Source organism: Carcharodon carcharias, chromosome 5, assembly GCF_017639515.1.
Source record: "Carcharodon carcharias isolate sCarCar2 chromosome 5, sCarCar2.pri, whole genome shotgun sequence".
Classification (NCBI taxonomy): domain Eukaryota; kingdom Metazoa; phylum Chordata; class Chondrichthyes; order Lamniformes; family Lamnidae; genus Carcharodon; species Carcharodon carcharias.
This window is the reverse complement of record NC_054471.1, coordinates 61,555,998-61,575,795: the sequence shown is the minus strand read 5'-3', so window position 1 is coordinate 61,575,795 and position 19,798 is coordinate 61,555,998. Positions and strand designations below refer to the sequence as shown.

The window sequence follows — 19,798 nt, the reverse complement described above, 5'->3', positions numbered from 1 at the left end:
GAGGCATGGATAGACCTGAATCTTGGTGGAAAGTAGGTACCAGTAGCATGATCATAAGAAACAGGAGCAGGAATAGGCCATTCAGTCCTTTGAGCCTGGCCTGCCATTCAATAAGATCATGGATGATCTGAGTGTGGCCTTGACTCCGCTTTCTTGTCTGCCCCCCATAACACTTGACTTCCTTGTTGGTCAAAAATCTGATATTGCCTTGAATGTATTCTATGACCCAGCCTCTACTGCTCACTCTGGAAGAGAATTCCAAAGACCAATGACCCTCTGAGAGAAGGAAAGCCTCCTCATCTCCATCTTAAATGGGAAACCCCTTATTTTTAAATTGTACTCCCTAGTTCTAGGTTTCCACCATGACAGGAAACATCCTTTCAGCATTTACCCTGTCAAGCCCCCTCAAAATTTTATATGTTTCAATAAGGTCATCTCTTCTTAATTCCACAAAGTATAGGTTCAACCTTTGTTCATAAGACAACCCCTTCATCCCAACAATCAGCCTAGTGAATCTTCCCTGAACTGCTTCCAATACAATTATATTCCTCCTTGAGGAGATCAAAATTGCACACTGTACTCTCAATGCAGTCTCACCAATGCCCTGTAAAGTCATAGCAAAACTTCCATACTTTTCTACTCCATCTGCCTTGCAATAAAGGTGTTATGACCCAGCTGTTACAACTGGACAAGTCAGACCCCAAGATGAAACCTGGCTTGATAGATCCTAACTTTTATTTTCTGTTTAGAAACATGGAGAGAAGCTACTGAACAGAGTCACAGGAGTGAGCTGATGAACTTTTAACAAAAAAAAACATTTATTAAACAAAAAAAGGATGAACTACATTACTATACTCTTGACCCACAACTATATCTTTACAGATATATACAGTTTCGTAAGGATAACACAAGTTACAAAAGCTATTTTATATGCTAATGTTCACAGTAAGTACACAGTCCATTTAAACCAATAGGCGACCTGTGATCAGACACACCACATTGAAACTAAATGACAGATGCCAGCCCAAACAGATGCTATGGATCTATCTTCGATGCCGCCTAGACGCTTATCACACCATGAGCCAACCAATCTCACTGAACTCCGTCTTTCACACGAGGGCTTCCAATCTCCACTCTTGAAGAACCCGCTTTGGAATCTTTTCCAAAACGACACTATTTGTCGGATGCCTTCAGCAAGGGTCCACCTCCAGGGTTTTGATCTCTCTTTCCGATGTTCCTCTCCCATTTCACCACATGCATACAAATTTCGCCTTCCACTCACTCACTCTCACTCAGATACTCAGCCATACCAACAAAACACCATTGCTTGCTATGGCCATAGTAAGGAGTCACCATATTAAGGACTTTGGCTGTCTCCTTGGATCTGCTGGCTTCTCACAAGCTCGCTTTGCCTTGATTCTGTTCCCCACAGCTTTCTCTCTTTAATTCAGAGCTTTTTCCTCTGCTCCTTATTTTAACTTCACTGAACAGGATCTGTTCCAGATTCCCTGTCCCTCTTCCTTGGCTTAGCTGTTGTCCTGAGACCTTTTCCTATCCTCACTCCCTGGTTTTGGGCTTATTCTTTAGTTTGGGTCTTGCCCTCTGTCCCTTTTCATGTCTTGCCTGCTCTGGCACTTTCTTCTAACTGAACCCAAATCTGCTTCTTCTGTCTCTTTGGACCCCCCACCCTGTTGCTAGCCAACAGCATGTTTTTTTACTACTTCAATAGTCATGAAACCTCATTAGAATGCAGGCACCCAAACAAACCTACATACTGGCAAGCAACATTCTCCCAGAGGAAAAATCTAAATGAAACTAGACCCACAAATAAAACATATAAATTAAACTTAAACTTAAAGCTATAGCTTATACTGAACAAGACAAATGGACATATAACTTAATTAAACTTCCTCTAGTTCCTAACAAGCTGACGTACCATGTGCCTTCTGTGCAGAGGTAGTATTTTTGCCCCTGTTTGTTAGTCTATTACTCTATTTGTCTGTAAGCAATATATCTTAAAAACTAATGGGCAGATTTCAACAAAACTTGGTACTCAGGATTATGGCCCAAGGAAGAACTTTGGCTGTCTCCTTGGATCTGCTGGCTTCTCTCAAGCTCGCTTTGCCTTGATTCTGTTCCCCACAGCTTTCTCTCTTTAATTCAGAGCTTTTTCCTCTGCTCCTTATTTTAACTTCACTGAACAGGATCTGTTCCAGATTCCCTGATCTGCATCCAGATTCTGGAATTTTAAAAAAGATCTGTTTTACATTGGGAGATGGGGCGAGTTGACTTTTGTTTTAGAATGTTGTGGGTTGTCTCAGCTACGATTTGTGTTGGAATTTGTCACAGCTACCAAAATTGAGAGCAGTTTTCAGTGCAGATCGTTGGATGTGGATTGGCCTGAAACCTCATAAATGCGATGGAGGCACATAATAAAAATGATTTTTTTTTTCAGCTTTGTAGTTACAGATATTAGCCAGGCAAGGAAAAGGCGCAAAGTAGAGTTGTGTAATTATAATAATGTTGAGTTAATACACTGTGGCAGAGGTGTGCGCTCTACTAAGTGCCTGCCCTCTTGTTGCATGCTGTATTCATGTACAAGAACGCCAAGGTCCCTCTGTATTGCAGCATTCTGCAGTCTCTCTCCATTTAAATAATATTCTGGTTTTCTATTCTTCTTGCGGAAGTGGATAACCTCACATTTTCCCACATGATACTCCATCTGCCAAATTTTTACCCACTCACTTTATCTATATCTATTTCAAGTAGATCTAGCAAATCAAGACTGGGCAACCATGAGGTACTGTGGGCCATCAGCAGCAGCAGCAGAATCGTACACAACCACAATCTGTAACCTTGTGGCCCTGCAGGTCCTCCACTTTACCATTATCACCAAGCCAGGGGATCAACCCTAGCTCAATCAAGAGTCCACCACCATTCATGACTGGATGTGGCAGGACCGCGGAGCTTAGATTTGATCCATTGGTTGTGGAATTGCTTAGTTCTGTCTATCGTTTGTTGCTTATGCTGTTTGGCATGCAAGTAGTCCTAATAATGTGATGTCAACCTGTTGAAGCTACAACACAGGACTCATCAGTAAAGTGATGGAAGGGGTTATCAACAGTGCTATCAAGCACTACTTGCTTAGAATTAACTTCCTCACTGGCACTCAGTTTGGGTTCTGCCAGGGTCGTTCAGCTTCTGACCTCATATCAGCCTTGGTTCAAAAATGGACAAAAGAGCTGAACTCCTGAGGTGAGAGTGACTGCCCTTGACATCAAAGCCGCATTTGACAGGTTGTGGCACCAAGAGAGTCGGGGAAAACTTCCCATTGGTTGGAGTCATACGTAGCACAAAGTAAGATGGTTACGGTTGTTGGAGGTCAATCATCTCAGTTCCAGGCCATCACTGCAGGAGTTCCTCATGGTAATGTCCTAGGCCCAACCATCTTCAGCTGCTTCATCAGTGACCATCCTTCCATCATAAGGTCAGAGGTGGGAATGTTCACTGCCATTCGCGACAGCTCAGATACTGATGCAGTCTTTGACCAAATGCAGCAAGACCTGGACAATATCCAGGCTTGGGCTGTCAAGTGCCATGTGACGTTCACGGCACACAAGTGCCAGGCAATGACCATCTCTAATGAGAGAATCTAATCATTGCTCCTTGACATTCATTGGCATTACCATCGCTGAATCCCCCGCTAACAACATCCTGGGGGTTACCATTGACCAAAAAGAGAGGCACTGCTGGACCTATTTGTTGGAAATGAGGTGGGCCAAGTGGAACAAATATTAATAGGAAAACAATTAGGGAACAGCTATCATTGTATCATAACTTTTAAGTTGGTTATGGAAAAGGACAAAGAACAACCTAGAGTAAGAATAATTTACTCGGGCAAAGCCAACTTCATTGGGGTAAGAATGGATCTGGGTCGAATCAATGGCAGGAGAAACAGTAACTGACCAATGAGCTACCTTCAAAGAAGAGAGAGTTCGGGCTTAATCAAGGCAGATTCCAGGGGTGGACGAACTTACTGAATCTAAGAGCCGCATACGATAATCTTCAGATGTTTGAGAGCTGCAAGACATGAGCAAACTTTACACAGGCTAATTCCTGCTAGTCGAGGTCTTGTGGGTCTCCACCCTGATAAGTCTTTGAAAATCTGTCAAGGCTGTATGAAGGAGCTCCATCAGGTGTTGATTTGTAAGGACAGCAGGATGTTTCGACTTTACAAACTTCTTTGCGGAATACAGCGATTCACAGCACTATGTTGTGCTGAAAATTGAAATGAGTCACACACTGGTTTTCTTGATTGAGGATATTTTGTTTCTGGCACTTGCTTCCTGAATTCACTTGTAGATTACAATTTATGCATCGTCTTTTGACCTTGGTCCTCCTGGAAGTCCAATTGTTCGAGAATCGGACAACCATCGTCAACCACATTAACCATGAATGGGTTTACAAGAAAGGTGAAGCAGGATCTCATCTTCTACAAGTCATCAAACCTAGTTCAAAAATTATCAAACAGTCCTTGTAATTTATCTCTGTATTCTTCGAGTTTATGATCTTTTACTTCAATATCAGGGAATGTGGCTACCTTCTTTTTGAGATGGGGAAAGCAGTTGAAGTTTCTTGACAGTACTTCTCTTTGCAAAAACCTTACTTTATTCTGGAAGCTGAAAATGGTCTAAGGTCAGATATAACCTTATCCTTCTAGAGTGCCAAGTTGAGAGTTTGAGGATTTCACTCTTGTCTTCCGAGGTTCCTATCCCTGGATTCCCGCGTATACTCGAGCATCATGTTATAAGCACAATTTCAGCTCTTGTCCATGCCAAGTAGAACACTACTGTACCAAAGGGGTACCTCTACTTCAATGGACCTCAGCACGGAGTCACCTGCCTTTGGCTGCCTTCGTGGATTTTTAGGACTTCTCCTTAGTCCTCTTCGATTACCAGGGCTTCTCCTGAGCCCACTTCATTTAAAGTCTGCTCCCCACAGTGCTTTCTTTAATCGGAGACTGTTTTCTCAATTTCTTAACTCAGTTGGGACTGTTCCTATTTCTTGTCTTTTGTCCCTGCCTCTGGGACACTTCTTGGGACCTGTTCCTGTGCCCCTCCTTTATCCGTCTCTCAAGGACAGTTCCTGACTGATCCACACCTGGTCACCTGACCCAGATTTTCGTGCCCTTTTTTCCCTGTGCACAAGAACGAAAAGTTGCTGAAGTGTGCATGTGCAGCCCGTTCCTGACATGCACATGCGCAGGAAGTCCAAAGACTGTCAGGACTTGGAGTTCCTGACCTCTGTTCACAACAAGCAGGTTTGGGCTTAGTAACTCAGTTTATATTAAATTGAGAGGCAAAAAGATGCTCGGCTGATATTTTTCAGCGAGCCACACTTCAGTGTCAAAGAGCAAGCTGTGATTTGGCCATGCCTGGTAATTACCCTTGAAAGGGAAAGGTGGGGGAAACAAATCCAGAGCTTTCTGGATAACAAAAGAAATAGCTATTAAGATGAAGAACAATAAGTTATGCTTATGACAGATGTTGGGTGGATAATACAATGGAGAACCAGGATGAATATAAATGCTTCAGAGAGGAAGTGAAAAAGGAAATGAGAGGCAAAGAGGGAGCATGAAAATAGACTGGCAGCTAACATAAAGGCGAATCAAGAAGTCTTCTATAGGGGTTGTCGGGTTGGGCCAAGCTTCAGGTTTCGGGGGGAGGGGTTGGGCCTCCGGGTGGGAGGGGAAGGGTGTTCCTTGGGGTTCAGGGAGTCGTGGTGGTGGGAGGTGGGGGGTTGAGTGTTGCAGTCCCGTGTGTGGGGGCTGTCAGGGAGGGCGAGGGTAGTTGGGGGAGGGGTGGTGGAGACCTGTGGTTGGGGGTGGGGGTAGTTGGGGAGGGGTGGTGGAGTCCTATGGTTGGGGTTGGGGGTATTGGGAGGGCTGGGGGAGTCCCATTAGGCCTCGGTGTGGGTCTCTACGATAGTTACCCAGAAGTTAGAAGTGGTTTTCATTCTTTTAACTTTTTGTGGATAACTATTGATGTAATACAGTCAGACCAATCAAAAGTTTCTGATTTAAGTGACATTTTCGAATGTTCCCCAGTGCAGGGAAAATGTTAGACCCTTGCTGTAAAAAGGGTGTAAAGATAAGCCCAGGAACTACAGACTAGTCAGCTTAACTTTGGTGGTAGGGAAACTTCTAGAAACAATGCTGGACAAAATTAATAATCAAGATAAAAGCAAAATACTGTGGATGCTGGGAATCTGAAACAAAAACAGAAATAGAGGAAAAACTCAACAGGTCTGACTGCATCTGCAGAGAGGAATACAGTTAATGTTTCGAGTCCATAAGACTGTTCATCAGAGCTAAGGAAATATAGAAATGAGGTGAAATATAAGCTGGTTGAGGGGGGTGGGACAGGTAGAGCTGGATAGAGGGCCAGTGATAGGTGGAGGCAAAGAAGAGATTGCCAAAGATGTCATAGACAAAAGGACAAAGGGTGTTGATGGTGGTGATATTAGCTAAGGAATGTGCTAATGGTGACATTAAGGGTAGAAAGCAGGGCAAGCAAGTGACAGCTCTAGTGGGGGTGGGGTGTGGGGAAGGGATCAAAATAGGCTAAAAGGTGGACATAAAACAATGGATGGAAATAAATTTATAAATAATGGAAATAGGTGGGAAAAGAAAAATATATTAAAAAAATTATAAATTATTGGAAAAAGGAGGATTGTAAAGGGTGTGGGGATGGAGAAGAGAGTTCATGATCTGAAGTTGTTGAACTCAATGTTAAGTCCGGAAAGCTGTAAAGTGCCTAGTCGGAAGATGAAGTGCTGTTCCTCCAGTCTGCGTTGAGCTTCACTGGAACATTGCAGCAGGCCAAGGACGGACATGTGGACATGAGAGCAGGGCAGTGGGTTGAAATGGCAAGCGACAGGGGAGGTCTGGGTCATGCTTGCAGACAGACTGAAGGTGTTCTGCAAAGCGGTCACCCAGTCTGCGTTTGGTCTCTCCAATGTAGAGGAGTCCAAATTGGGAGCAGCGAATGCAGTAGACTAATTTGAGGGAAGTGCAAGTGAAGTGCTGCTTCACTTGAAAGGAGTGTTTGGGCCCTTGAATGGTGAGGAGGGGGCAAGTAAAGGGGCAGGTATTGCACCTTCTGCAGTTGTATGGGGAAGATGCTGTGGGAAGGGGTTGAGGTGTAGGGGGGTGATGGAGGGGTGGACCCGGGTGTCCCAGAGGGAACAATCCCTCAATCATATGGACAAATACAGATTAACTAAGGAAAGCTAGCATGGATTTCTTAAGGGAAAATCATGCTTAATTAACTTGCTGGAGTTTTCTGAAGAGATAACACAAAGGATTGATCAGGACAATGCAGTTGATGTGGTGTACGTGAATTAGAAACATAGAAAATAGGAGCAGGAATTGTCCATTCGGCCCTTAGAGCCTGCTCTGCCATTCATTATGATCATGGCTGATCATCCAACTTTGATCCCTTTCATCCCAAGAGCTACATCTAACTCCTTGAAAACATACAATGTTTTGGCCTCAACTACTTTCTGTGGTAGTGAATTCCACAGGCTCATCACTCTCTGGGTGAGTCACAGAGGAATCCCAAACTGAGGAATCAGTTTGGTAAACCTTCGCTGCACTCCCTCTATTGCAAGAACATCCTTCCTCAGATAAGGAGACCAAAACTGCACATACTATTCCAGGTGTGGTCTCACCAAGGCTGTGTATAATTGTAGCAAGACATGTATCCTGTTCTCGAATCCTCTGCATAAGAAGGCCAACATACCATTTGCCTTCTTTACCGCCTGCTGTACCTGTATGCTTACCTTCAGCGAGTGGTGTACGAGGACACCCAGGTCTCATTGCACATTCCCCTCTCTCAATTTATAGCCATTCAGATAATATGCCTTCCTGTTTTAGCTACCAAAGTGGATAGCCTCACATTTATCCACATTATACTGCATCTGCCATGCATTTGCCGACTCAACTTGTTCAAATCACATTGAAGCATCTCTGCAACCTCCTCACAGCTCACCCTCTCACCCAGCTTTGTGTCATCTGCAAATTTGGAGATATTACATTTAGTTCCCTCATCTAAATCATTAATATATATTGTGAATAGCTGGGGTCCCAGCACCGATCCCTGCAGTACCCCACTAGTCACTGCCTGCCATTCGAAAAAAGACCCGTTTATTCCTACTCTTTGTTTCCTGTCTGCTAACCAGTTTTCCATCCATCTCAATACACTATCCCCAATCCCATTCGGGGGTTCCGAAAGGCAGTTGATAAATTGCTGCACAACAGGCTTGAGAGCAAAGTTATAGCTCCTGGAATGAAAGGGAAAGTGGCAACAGGGATTCAAATTAGGTGAGTGATAGGAAACAGAGGGTAGTGGTTAACAGATGTTTTTTGGGCTGGAGGAAGATTTGTAGCGGAGTTCCCCAGGGGTCAGCGTTGGGACCGTTGCTCTTCCTGATATATATTAATGAAACCTGGAAGCATTGTAAACTGTGAGGAGGGTAGTGTAGAACTTCAAAAGGACATAGACAAGTTAGCAAATGGGCAGACGAGTGGCAGATGAAATTCAATGCAGAGAAATGTGAAGTGATACATTTTGGTAGGAAGAACATAGAGAGATAATATCAAATAAAGGATACCACTCTGAAGGTGGTGCAGGAGCAGAGGGATCTGGGTGTATACGTGCATTTGTCATTGAGGGTGGCAGGACGGGTTGAGAGCGCGGTTAGTAAAGCATACAGTTCCGAGGCTTTATTAATAGGGGTACAGAGCACAAGGGCAAAGAGGTTATGTTGAGCTTGTAAAAGATATTAGTTCAGCCTCAGCTGGAGTATTGTGTTCAGTTCTGGGCACCACACTTTAGGAAAGATGTGAAGGCATTGGAGAGAGTGCAGAAAAGATTCACGAGAATGATTCCAGGGATGAAGAACTTCAGTTATGAAGATAGATTGGAGAAGTTGGAACTGTTTTCCTTGGAGAAGATAAGGCTAAGTGGAGGTTTGATAGAGGTTTTCAAAACCATGAAGAGCCATAACAGAGTAAACAGAGATAAACTGTTTCCACTCATCAAAGGATTGAGAACGAAAGGGTACAGATTTAAAGTAATTGGCAAAAGAAGCAAAAGCAACACAAGGAAAATCTTTTTCTCACAGCGAGTGGCTGGGGTCTGGAAAGCATTGCCTGAGTGTGGAGGAGGCAGTTTCAATAGAGACATTCAAAAGGGAATTAGGTTGTTAACTGAAAAGGAAGAATGTGCAGGGTTATGGGGAGAAGACGGAGGCATGGCACTAAGTGAATTGCTCATTTAGAGAGCTGGTGCAAACATGACAGACCGAATGGTCTCCTGTGCTGTAACAATTCTCTAATTCTATGAAAAATGGAGAGAGCCAGAGAGAGAATAAATCATTGACAGAGGTGTTTAAAGTGTTAGTAGTAAGTAGTTTAACACTCAACCAAAGAAAATTATGATCCTATATAAAACAGGCCATTTGGGAACACGTTTTGAGAGAGAATTTTACCTGATAATAATTTGCCAGTTAATTTGTAGATGTTCTAGAAACTTCACTGAACTTTCTATACTGTATTGAAGGCTGCAAAGATCAATGTACCAACTCATTTTGTTGTGAACTGCTTGTTTCTTTAAATGGGAATATGTTAACTTTTATGGTAGATTTTGATTTTTCTTCCTGCTGTCTCTTCCATTTCTCACCATAACTTAGCTCCAAAGTATGTAGTAGCCTTTTTCCAGCTGATCTGAGTGGCTTTTTTTAAATCTATACTGATGTATACTGTGCACTGATATTTTATGATTGTAAAACAGTGTTGATATACTTAGTTTATCAGTAGGGGCCGCTAGAAAGCAACAAGATGAAATTTCTCTTTAGTTTGTTTCCATGTACCTCTTTTCTATTTCTTAATCACCCTCCCTCAACCCAGTGATGCTGGGGTTAATTTTGGCGTCTCTATTGTCAGCCATCTGAAGTTGGCCGACTTAACTGGCCAGTACAGATGTTTCCTTGGATAGAATTTTTTACTCTCTTCCAGCATGGTTAGATGGAGAGTTATTTTCAGTGACCTCACCTTCATTTCGCATTTGATGGCAGCCGTATTCTTGTTGGCATGACATGTCGTATGTGCTGAATCTCAACAGTGTTGTCATAGAGATACAGTTGGAGTCCTTTTAGTGAAAATGCAGCATGACTATGGAAGCAGTGTTTTACGGAGATTTGATTTAGCTGACGTAAGTACATTTGTTTTTACTGAAACTGCAGTAACTTTGTTTACATTTGTGATTTTTTTTAAATGAAATGCACCCTTGGTTTACCACACCCAATGTTCTTGAATAATTAAAATACTGCCATTTTACAAGTCTTCTCATGGTCTTACACATCCAGTGAATACTGTCAAAGTATCGTATCGGCAGTGAGCTGCAGCACCTTCAGTGTTGCACTCAAAACAATGTCTGGTAAAATGAGGAGCTCTGTGATTTTATTTTGCTTGTGATGCATTTTAGATTGCATTAAGAATGAGACTGCTAAATAATATTGAAGCTTCCCCTTCCAGACACAAGTATCAATTCTCCCTCTTTTGCTTGTTATATTTTTCCACTTAGGAACTTCACACTTGGACTTTTAGGAGTTGAATACTTTTCATGTAAATATGTTGACTTAACATTAAATTGTACTGTTTTCCTTTCACATTTTTAACTGGATTTTAGCTGAAAATATGTCAGAAATTCTGGCATTGTTTGTCACTTGCTTATAACTTGAATTTTTTTCAGCTGATGCAAGGTTGTTTGCTTAGCTCTATTAATTTTAGAGTTTGTACAGTGTTTAAGCATATGTGGATAATAGTTTGGGGCTGTATTAATATGGATATTTGAATGATCTATTGCCCCTTTTTTAATGAGGCTTTTGTCTTAATTTGATCAAATTTCAGTTTAATTATACTTTCATTGTTCTTTGCAGCTAATGGGAAATCTGGTTCCAGGCAAACAGCAAACCATGGTAGTCGTTGTTGGGGATCCCGGACCCAGAGCTTAAATAAAGAATCTGTTCACAAAGAGGTAGACTTAGTGACCAAACGCATGTTATCTGCCAGGCTGCTGAAAATTAATGAACTACGAAATGAGGTTACAGAATTGCAGGCTAAATTGGAGGATTTGCAGAAGGAAAACAAAATTCTAAAGCGACTCCAGTACAGACAAGAGAGAGCCCTCAATAAATTTGAGGACACAGAAAATGAGATTTCATTGCTCATATCTCATCACAATGATGAGGTTAGGGTACTTCGAGAACGACTTCGAAAATCGAAGGAGAAAGAAAGAGCGCTTGAGAAACGATTGAAAGACACCGAGGAGGAACTTTTTCGCACCAGAAGCTCTCTGCAGAAATTAAAGAAACTTTCAGAGGACAAACATCTAGTGGAACGAGATGAACTGGCACAGAAACTTGCCAAAGCTGAAATCAAAATGGAAGAGAGTGAAAGAAAATTGAAGGTAATGCTTTTGCGAGATTGTTATGTTTGCCATTACTGTTCTTCATCTGACATTTTGGGGTGAAATGGACCAATATCAATTTTTCCAATTGTAGGGAGGTGAATCTGGGTGCTGATCTGATATGAGACTGAGTTTTCATATGTGCTACTTAATCAATTTGAGTTCTGTCACTAGGGATTTACAAGAAATTAAATGAATTTAGAGTTGCTCAAATGATGAAGCCTGACCAGAAGTAGCTGCAAAGCGGAAATCTTAAATCATTTAATCTTATGTTACAAGTTTAACATGTATATAAGACTCGTTGTCATCAGGATTCATCGATGCTATATACTTTCAGAAAAGAACTGCACAAATGTTCAACTTTTTCTCTCGTCTTCTAGATCAGACAGTTGTTCTTCACTTTTGAACAATGCTTTGAATAATCACAAGTAAAATTGAGTAGACATTTTTATTGGTTCTAATGTTGAAAACTCCTAACAGGGCTATCAAGCTGGGGCTTGACTCAATGAGGACATTGGCTCCGCTGAGTGTGTCTGAAGCCCAGATGGAGTTTGCATATCTTTTTAATTTTTTTTTTCATTTACTCTTTCATGGGATGTGGGTGATGCTAGCTAGGCCAGAATCTACTGCCCATCCCTAATTTCCCTCGAGAAGTTGGGAACAAATTGTTTGTGGGAAAGCTGATTCATTTGTTCAATTTCAGTAACTAATACTAACAAAAGTACCGGTCCTGATTGGCATTAACCATTAAGAACTGAAACACTCACTCTATTTTTGACAACAAACATTAGGCAATGAGATGAAAACCCAGTGTCATTGCAATTCAAATCACATGATGTAATACATTTTGGACAAACTCGCAAAGTACAAACGTCACTGTATTGTGATCCAGTCTGCTAGCACAGCTGCTTGCAAAGAATTAATTTACAGAATTGTGTTTCAAGGATGTCTGCAATGAGATGGTAAATCCTATGAAATAAAACAGAAAATGCTGGAAATACTTGACAGCCAGGCAGCACCTGTGGAGAGAGAAGTGGAGTTAACATTTCAGGCCTATTACTTTTTATTTAGGAGATATTACAGACCTAATAAGTTTTAAGAAAATAGAGAGGCATGTAAGGTAGAGAAACAGAGAGAAAGAACAAAAAAGGAAGGTCTGTGATAATGTGGAAGGCAGCAATGCATAACTGTCAAAGGGATTGTCCTCACCTTCCACCCACTGGACACTACATTCAATGAATCATTTTATGTGACTTCTGGCATGATGCCACCACCAAACGCATGTTTTTCTCCCACTTTGCTTCAGTAATTCAAAGGGATTAATCTCTCTACGGCACATTGGCCAGCTCTTCAGTCGCCCCACTGCTGCCCCCTCCCCCCACTCCCAAAACACCCAGTCTCTTCTCACAACACCTTCCTTTGCAAGCACGGGTGATGCAGTCCATACCCTTTCATCACCTCGGTCATTGCTTTGCTGAACACGTCTGTTCAGTCCACAAGCATGAACCTCTTCTGTTTTCTACTATAGCAAAGCTTTCTTTTGTTCCTTACTTTGCTCCCCTTCCTCCTCCTTGCTGCTGTATTTGCTTAAAACCTATTACATCTCCAACGTTTCCCAGTTCTGGGAAAGTGTCATCAACTCTGTTTTTCTCTCCACTTAGACTGCCTGACCCTCTCCATCCCATGACTTCCCCATACCTCTGCATATCCCTTCCGTCCCCTGCCTCTTCCTTGCGCCTATCGCACTCACACCGCTGTTGCGCCCTACCCCCTCCTCCATCTCAACCATCCCGCTCTTCCCCATCTCTTGCTTTCCCTTGCTCTTCTTCCCTCTGCCCCTCTCTCTCCCCCTTTGAATTTCACATGTTTGTCCTTATTCCAAACAAGCTGTCAGGATGATCCTAAATTCATTCATTGTTTTTACAATGACTTGACCTTGATGAGATAAGTTTTGGTGACAGCTGCGGCCAGTGGTGTGAAAAAATGAATGCGAGTAAGCGATTCGATGTTGTAGCCTACTTCCGTTAAACACCTATATTGTACCAGCATGGAACTTGAAGTAATATTCATATGTATTAAGAAAAATACAATTTTTGTTGAATTAAGAGGACTTTTAAAAAAAATCCTCAATTAGAAATCTCCTCCATTATCTCCTCACAAGTCTCCTCAAATATCCTGTTAGGAGGCTGGGGCCAGATAAATATTTGTCCTGAAGAAATTGTCCAAATTTAGCTAGAGTTTTTATTTTTTGTGCAATTGAGCATATTATTCTTTGTTTTCTGATTTATCGTAGAAATGTCAGATCCATTGCATGCAAGGCAGATGATCAAATTTTAGCATTCTGAAAATTAACTGTGCATAAAACAACAATCTTCTCCTGCCCCTTAAATCTGGAGTTGGACCTGTTTCCCAGATTTCCAAAGGAAATTATTTTTCCTGCTGCATAGCAGAAGCACTGAGCACTCATAAATTCTGAATTGACCTTTGTTCAAAGCCAATTTCTTCAATATTGTATAGTTGAATAATCAGCTGAACCTGTGGATGAGACCTTTGTCTAATGGATTAAAGGAAGGCCTTGGCCTTCCCAGTTAGAAGGCCAGCACAAATTCCCCAAACCTTTTTGTGCTTGTTGCATTAACTGTGGTCAATTTTTGGAACATCTAATTGTAATTAAAATTATATCCTGCCCCAAATGGAACCCATACTTTGAGTGCAACCAGGCACATTTAAAGCAATTTATTTTGAAAGATATGGTAAAGTTGAAGGCAATATGGAATATAAAGTTAATTTTCTTAAATTTATCTCTCAAATTAAGGAGCTGGAGAAAAATTTGGAGCTGAGCAACCACAGCTTACTTAGGCAAGTGACCTCTGAGCGGAAGAAGACGCATGTGGCTCAGGAAAATGTTCAAAATCTCCAGGAGACAATCCAGCATCTTAATTCTAAACTAAAGGTACTTTGCCTTATGAAGGCTTTGTCAAATGGAGGAAATTTCTTCTGGCCAGTTTGCAGCAATATATAACAGGCATTATTCAAATAATAAATGAAAGTTGTTGTATTGAGGTATTATTAACATGCTGGCAAACCTTGACTTCTTCAGTGAAGTTGTTAGCTGTCCAGTCAGAATAAATTTAATATTATTGTTAAAATATATTGACAAATTAAATTTATTCTAATGCAAATTTTGCACTGAAAAAGCATCCATGCTTCAAATCAATTTTCATAAATAATGTAGGGAGTATTTGGAGAAAAATTGTGATTGTAATTCATTTAATATGATGAATTTATATTTACTAATTTTCAAACTATTTATTATTTCCAAGTATTTCTGATCAAGATATACTCTAAGCCTCTGTAAACATCACTGTGATCTTGGGCCAGGGGAAAGCTCCAAATGAGTGTGGAATTTTTAAAAAGTCCATTCAGTTTTTTTTCCAGATGCTTACAACTCCCTGTAATTAAAATGAGCTGTCATTCTAATTGAATGGTTAAGACATAAAGGAGTATTTCAGACATTAGGGACTGACAAGAGAAAATAACTGCTGAAGAAAATGTAAGGAAAAGATAATATGCAGAAAGATAACTTGCCTGGACTGATCTAATCACTCGAGGGTAGTTTACTTTTAACATTAAAGCTGAGATCCCCAGTAACTCAGTTAGTAAATTCACTGCTCTGTGTGAAGCTTAGCTGTATATCCCAAGAAAACAAGGTCTGGTCAGAAACTGTTCTAAATCAGCTGATCCTAGCCTAGGTGCCTGTAGTAACATGATAGTCGGGCTAGTGAGAAGAATATGTAGGCTGAGATTTGGCTGTTTCTTCTAAAATGTGAAAATAGTTAATTTTTTTCATATTTATTCACAGGAGAAGGAAAAGGAGCTAGACGTAAAGAACATTTATGCCAACCGCATACTCAAAGCATCACCAAAGAAAGATACAGAAAGTGTATCTAAGAAGAAAGGTATTTTTTTCCTTGTTGCTAAAACTGCTTTTGGTCCTGTCAAGTCCAACATTGAGTTGAATGTGAAAGTTGTGTGCATTTTATAAAACGTAACCTTTCATATAGAGTTTAAGTAATGTCAAGTGCAGCTTTGTTCATTTAGATGCAAGCAGCAAATAAAAAAGTACTTTTTTGTAAGTCATCCATTCTGAGAAATTAGTAAATTGATATGATCTAAAAATCAGAACACTAGATCTTTTTCAAGACATTTATTGCATATTGTCTTGTAATTTTACTCATTAGAATTGGGATCAAATACCGCTGTGCAAGGGTTAACTTCAATAACAAACCGACCTACAAAACTTAGAAAAACTAATAGATGCTTCATAAAAAGCTGTCAACTCAACAAAAAACCTGAGAAACGGCCCTGAATGCAGGCCACTGCTTTAAGCTGACTGAAAAAGCTAAATTTATTTTGATTACGTTCATTAAGAATAGTCAACAAGGATTTGTTAGGGGAAGGTTGTGTCTGACTAACTTGATTAAGTATATTTTTCTAAGGAGGTAACAACAAGGGTTGATGTGGGTGACATTGTTTGATGTAGCCTAAATGGATTTTAGCAAGACCTTTTGTGGAAATGTAAGTTGTGAGGGGGACACAGAGAGGCTGAAAAGAGATATAGACAGGTTAGGTGAGTGGGCAGCAAGATGGGAGATGGATTATAAAGTGGGAAAGAATGAAGTTATTCACTTTGGTTGTAAGAATAGAAAAGCAGAATATGTTTAAAAAGGCATGAAACTTGTAAGTTTTGATGTTCAGAGAAACTTAGGTGTACTCTTACAAGGAACTCAAAGTTTGCATGCAGATACAGCAATAAATTAGGAAGGCAAGTGGCATGTTTGCCTTTATTGCAAGGGGATTGGAGAACAAGAATAAAGAAGTCTTGCTACAATTGTACAGAGCTTTCGTGAGACCACACCTGGAGTAGTGTGTGCAGGTTTGGTCTCCATATTAAGGAAGGATTAGAGGCAGTAGTACTGCATTGGAGGCAATACAGTGAAGGTTCACTAGATTGCTCCCTGGGATGAGAGGGTTGTCCTATGATGAGAGGCTGAAGAAATTCTCTGGAAGAATGAGAGTTGATCTTATTGAAACACAAGATTCTGAAGGGACTTGACAGGATAGATACTGAGAGGTTGTTGCTGCTGGCTGGGGAATCTAGAACATGGGCACAATCTCAGGATAAAGGCTAATCATTTAGGACTGAAATGAGAAATTCATTCACTCAGTGTTGTGGAACTTTGGGATTCTCCACATCAGAGGGTTGTCGATATCCTGTCATTGACTATATTCAAGGCTGAACAGATCTTTGGGAAATCAAATGATATGAGGAGCAGATAGGAAAGTGGAGTTGATTCCCAAGGTCAGCCATGATCGTATTGAATGGTGGAACTGATTCAGTGAGTCTTATGATTTACTCCTGCTCCTATTTCTTGTGCTCTTCTATTGTTTTGACAAGATCTCCCATAGCAGACTGGCCATAAAAGTAAGAGCCCATGGGAACCAAGGGCAGTTGACAAGTTGGATTCAAAATTGGCTCAGTGGCAGGAAGCATTGGGTAGTGGTTGCAAGTGTTTTTGTGACTAGAAGCCTGTTTCCGTTGCGGTTCTACAGGCTCTGTACTGGGTCCCTCGCTTTGTCTGGTATATCTCAATGATTCAGACTTAAATGTAGGGGGAAGATTAAGGAGTTTGTGGTTGATGCAAAAATTGCCCGAGTGATTGATAGTGAAGAGGAAAGCCGTAAACTGCAGGAAGCTTTATTGGATTAGTCAAGTGGGCAGAAAAGTGGCAAATGGTATTCAATCCGGAAGTGTGTGAGATAATGCATTTGGGGAAGAAAAGCAAGGCAGGGAATATCCAATAAATAATAGGATAATGAAAAAAGAGGGACCTTGAAGTGCATGTCTCCAGATGCTTGAAGTTAGCAGGACAGGCAGATAAGTTAGTTAAGAAGACATTTAGGATTTTTTCCTTTAGCTAAGGCAGAGACTGTAAGAGCAGAGAGCTTATGCTAGAAGTATTCAAAATATTAGTTAGGTTACAGCTAGAGTACTGTGTCCAGATCTAATCACCGCATTACTTGAATAGACACCTGAAGTGCGGTAACCTACAAGGCTACAGACCAAGAGCTGGAAAGTGGCATTAAGCTGTTTCTCAGTCGGCAGGAACATGATGAGTAAAGTTCTATCAATTTCAGCACTTTGATATTTTTGAATTGAATTCCGCAGTTGTTTGTTTATCTGTGAAAACTAAAACCTAATGGCTTCAATAATGATATACGAAAAAAGATAATTACCATGGGAGTTCAATGGGACATTTCATGCTTTGTTGTCGATTGGAGTTAGGCACTACTGTCAAATGTGTAATAAAGTGGGGTAGAAGAAACCTGAGAGAGGTATCTGCAACTAATGGTGAATTGGAGAGGGGAAAAGTTGGTCGACAGTAGCTGGGTTAAACTATGACAGCGACTAGCAAGGAGGGGGGTTGAGATTGGTGGTGGTGTTTCACAGCAGTGGTGGGTGATGGAGATGGTGCTGAAATTTTACTCATTAGGAGGATGGGATTGAAATCTTATCTAATGGGGCGAAGTGAAAGGCAACCCATGAAGTGGAAAGTTCTGAGGGCTCTAAACGTACTCCCATTTGGGGATAGTTGAGAATTGAAAACTTGGTGAGTGCGTTTGAAGGCATTATTCTTGCTCGATGGTGTAGGAGTTGAAATATTTTTAACATGGAGGGCATTGAAACCTGCAGTTTTTCTCAATGGAGGGAGCTCGGCACTATTATGATTAGGGCATCTCTGCATATATGCAGGTACAATAGCTGAATGAAGCAGTTTCCCTCATTGTTGTGTGTGCAATCTCTAAATATAAAATTAAGTGCTAACACTACCAGCTGACAATAAAGCAGACTTGTCCTACCTACTAGCCAAAAATTAATTCTCTGCAAGCTTCAAATTAATTAATTAACCAGTTTTTCAGATTTTACTTCATATACTGTTTAATCATTTTTTAAAAAACCGTTGTAAAATGGATTTATCTAATATCTATATAAAATGATTAAATAGTGTCTCTATTGTGCAAGGCCATTATGGAGGGGAAACCAAAATGGCCACTTTCTGGATTAAACTGGATTTTAAATAACTGAAGATTGTTACTCCAATGTGCAGTGCCAGAAAACATTGATTCATTTAAATGAATAATAAAAACTTAACCTATTTTGTTATTGCTTGTTTGTCTGTACACATTAGCTACAGTGCCCAACACTGTGAAAGGAGTGCAGACCGAAGAGTACTACTTACCTTTAGAGTTCCCAACTCCACCCCCGGCTTTTAGTGGTGAAGAAGAACTGAGGAAAAAAGGAGAGTATTCACAAAAGGTATGCTTTTTTTAATGCATGTGCTTTCTACAAAATGGTTGAGGACAATGGCAAAGTCTAATGATGATAGAAAAGCTAGACATCGATGTTACAGTGCAGGTAGCTAGGCAGTGAAGGATGGAACACTGGAGACCACATTGCATATTGTGCATCTCTCACCATCAACACCTCTTTCATTCCGCTGCTATATATATATGCGCATAGATGAACTCTCAATTTTTGCCTGCCACCTAAATACAATTCAACACTCAATTGATAAACAATTAACTGGCAGAAGCTCTAATTTTCTGTATTTTTACCTTCACTGAAGGTGGACAGAGGTAATGTTTTCACCCCTGTTTTTTAATTTGTTTGTAAACAATATATCTCAAAAACTAATGGACAGATTTCAATGAAGCACGATTTCAGGTTATGGCCCAAGGAAGAGCACAAAGGAATTATGCTATTTTTAAGAGCACAGTTCCTGGGGTAGTCTAGACAGAGCCCTTTAATGTGTAAGTTGGGTTATCAAGAAAGATGTTTATGCCAAAAGGCGAAATATTGACTTTTGCCTGATGGAATTCCACCCTTTTAATTTTTCTTCTGAACTCCGTTTCCCCTTGGCCACTACCGCCTTCAATACGGCCAAAGTGAGGAGAAGAGAATCTCAGAAAGCCCGGAAAACCTCTGACAGAAACAAGGTGGGGGAGCTGTCACTCAGCCTCACACCTGGACCTGGCTGCTGTCCACACAGACAGGGCCAAGGTTCTTGGCTGATGTTTCAACTTTTCGCAGTGACAGCGCCTGGATGAGTTTGCACGGTGTTGTTTTGAAGGGAGGTGAGAAATGGTGAAAATTTGCAGTTGTTGGTTTATGGAAGGGTTGGGGGTCTGGATCTGGTGCCATTAAA

At 40.9% G+C, this 19,798-nt stretch overlaps 1 protein-coding gene across 1 annotated transcript in view; it reads left to right on the top strand.

Moving 5' to 3' along the window:
- The window catches only part of lca5 (lebercilin LCA5), a 119,208-nt gene that overhangs the window by 43,904 nt on the left and 55,506 nt on the right, over positions 1-19,798 (top strand). Inside the window, exons 3-6 of the mRNA XM_041188635.1 lie at positions 11,002-11,531; positions 14,347-14,484; positions 15,394-15,490; positions 18,782-18,909. Of these exons, the coding sequence (XP_041044569.1) occupies positions 11,002-11,531; positions 14,347-14,484; positions 15,394-15,490; positions 18,782-18,909 (893 nt within the window). The remainder of the gene's footprint in view (positions 1-11,001; positions 11,532-14,346; positions 14,485-15,393; positions 15,491-18,781; positions 18,910-19,798) is intronic.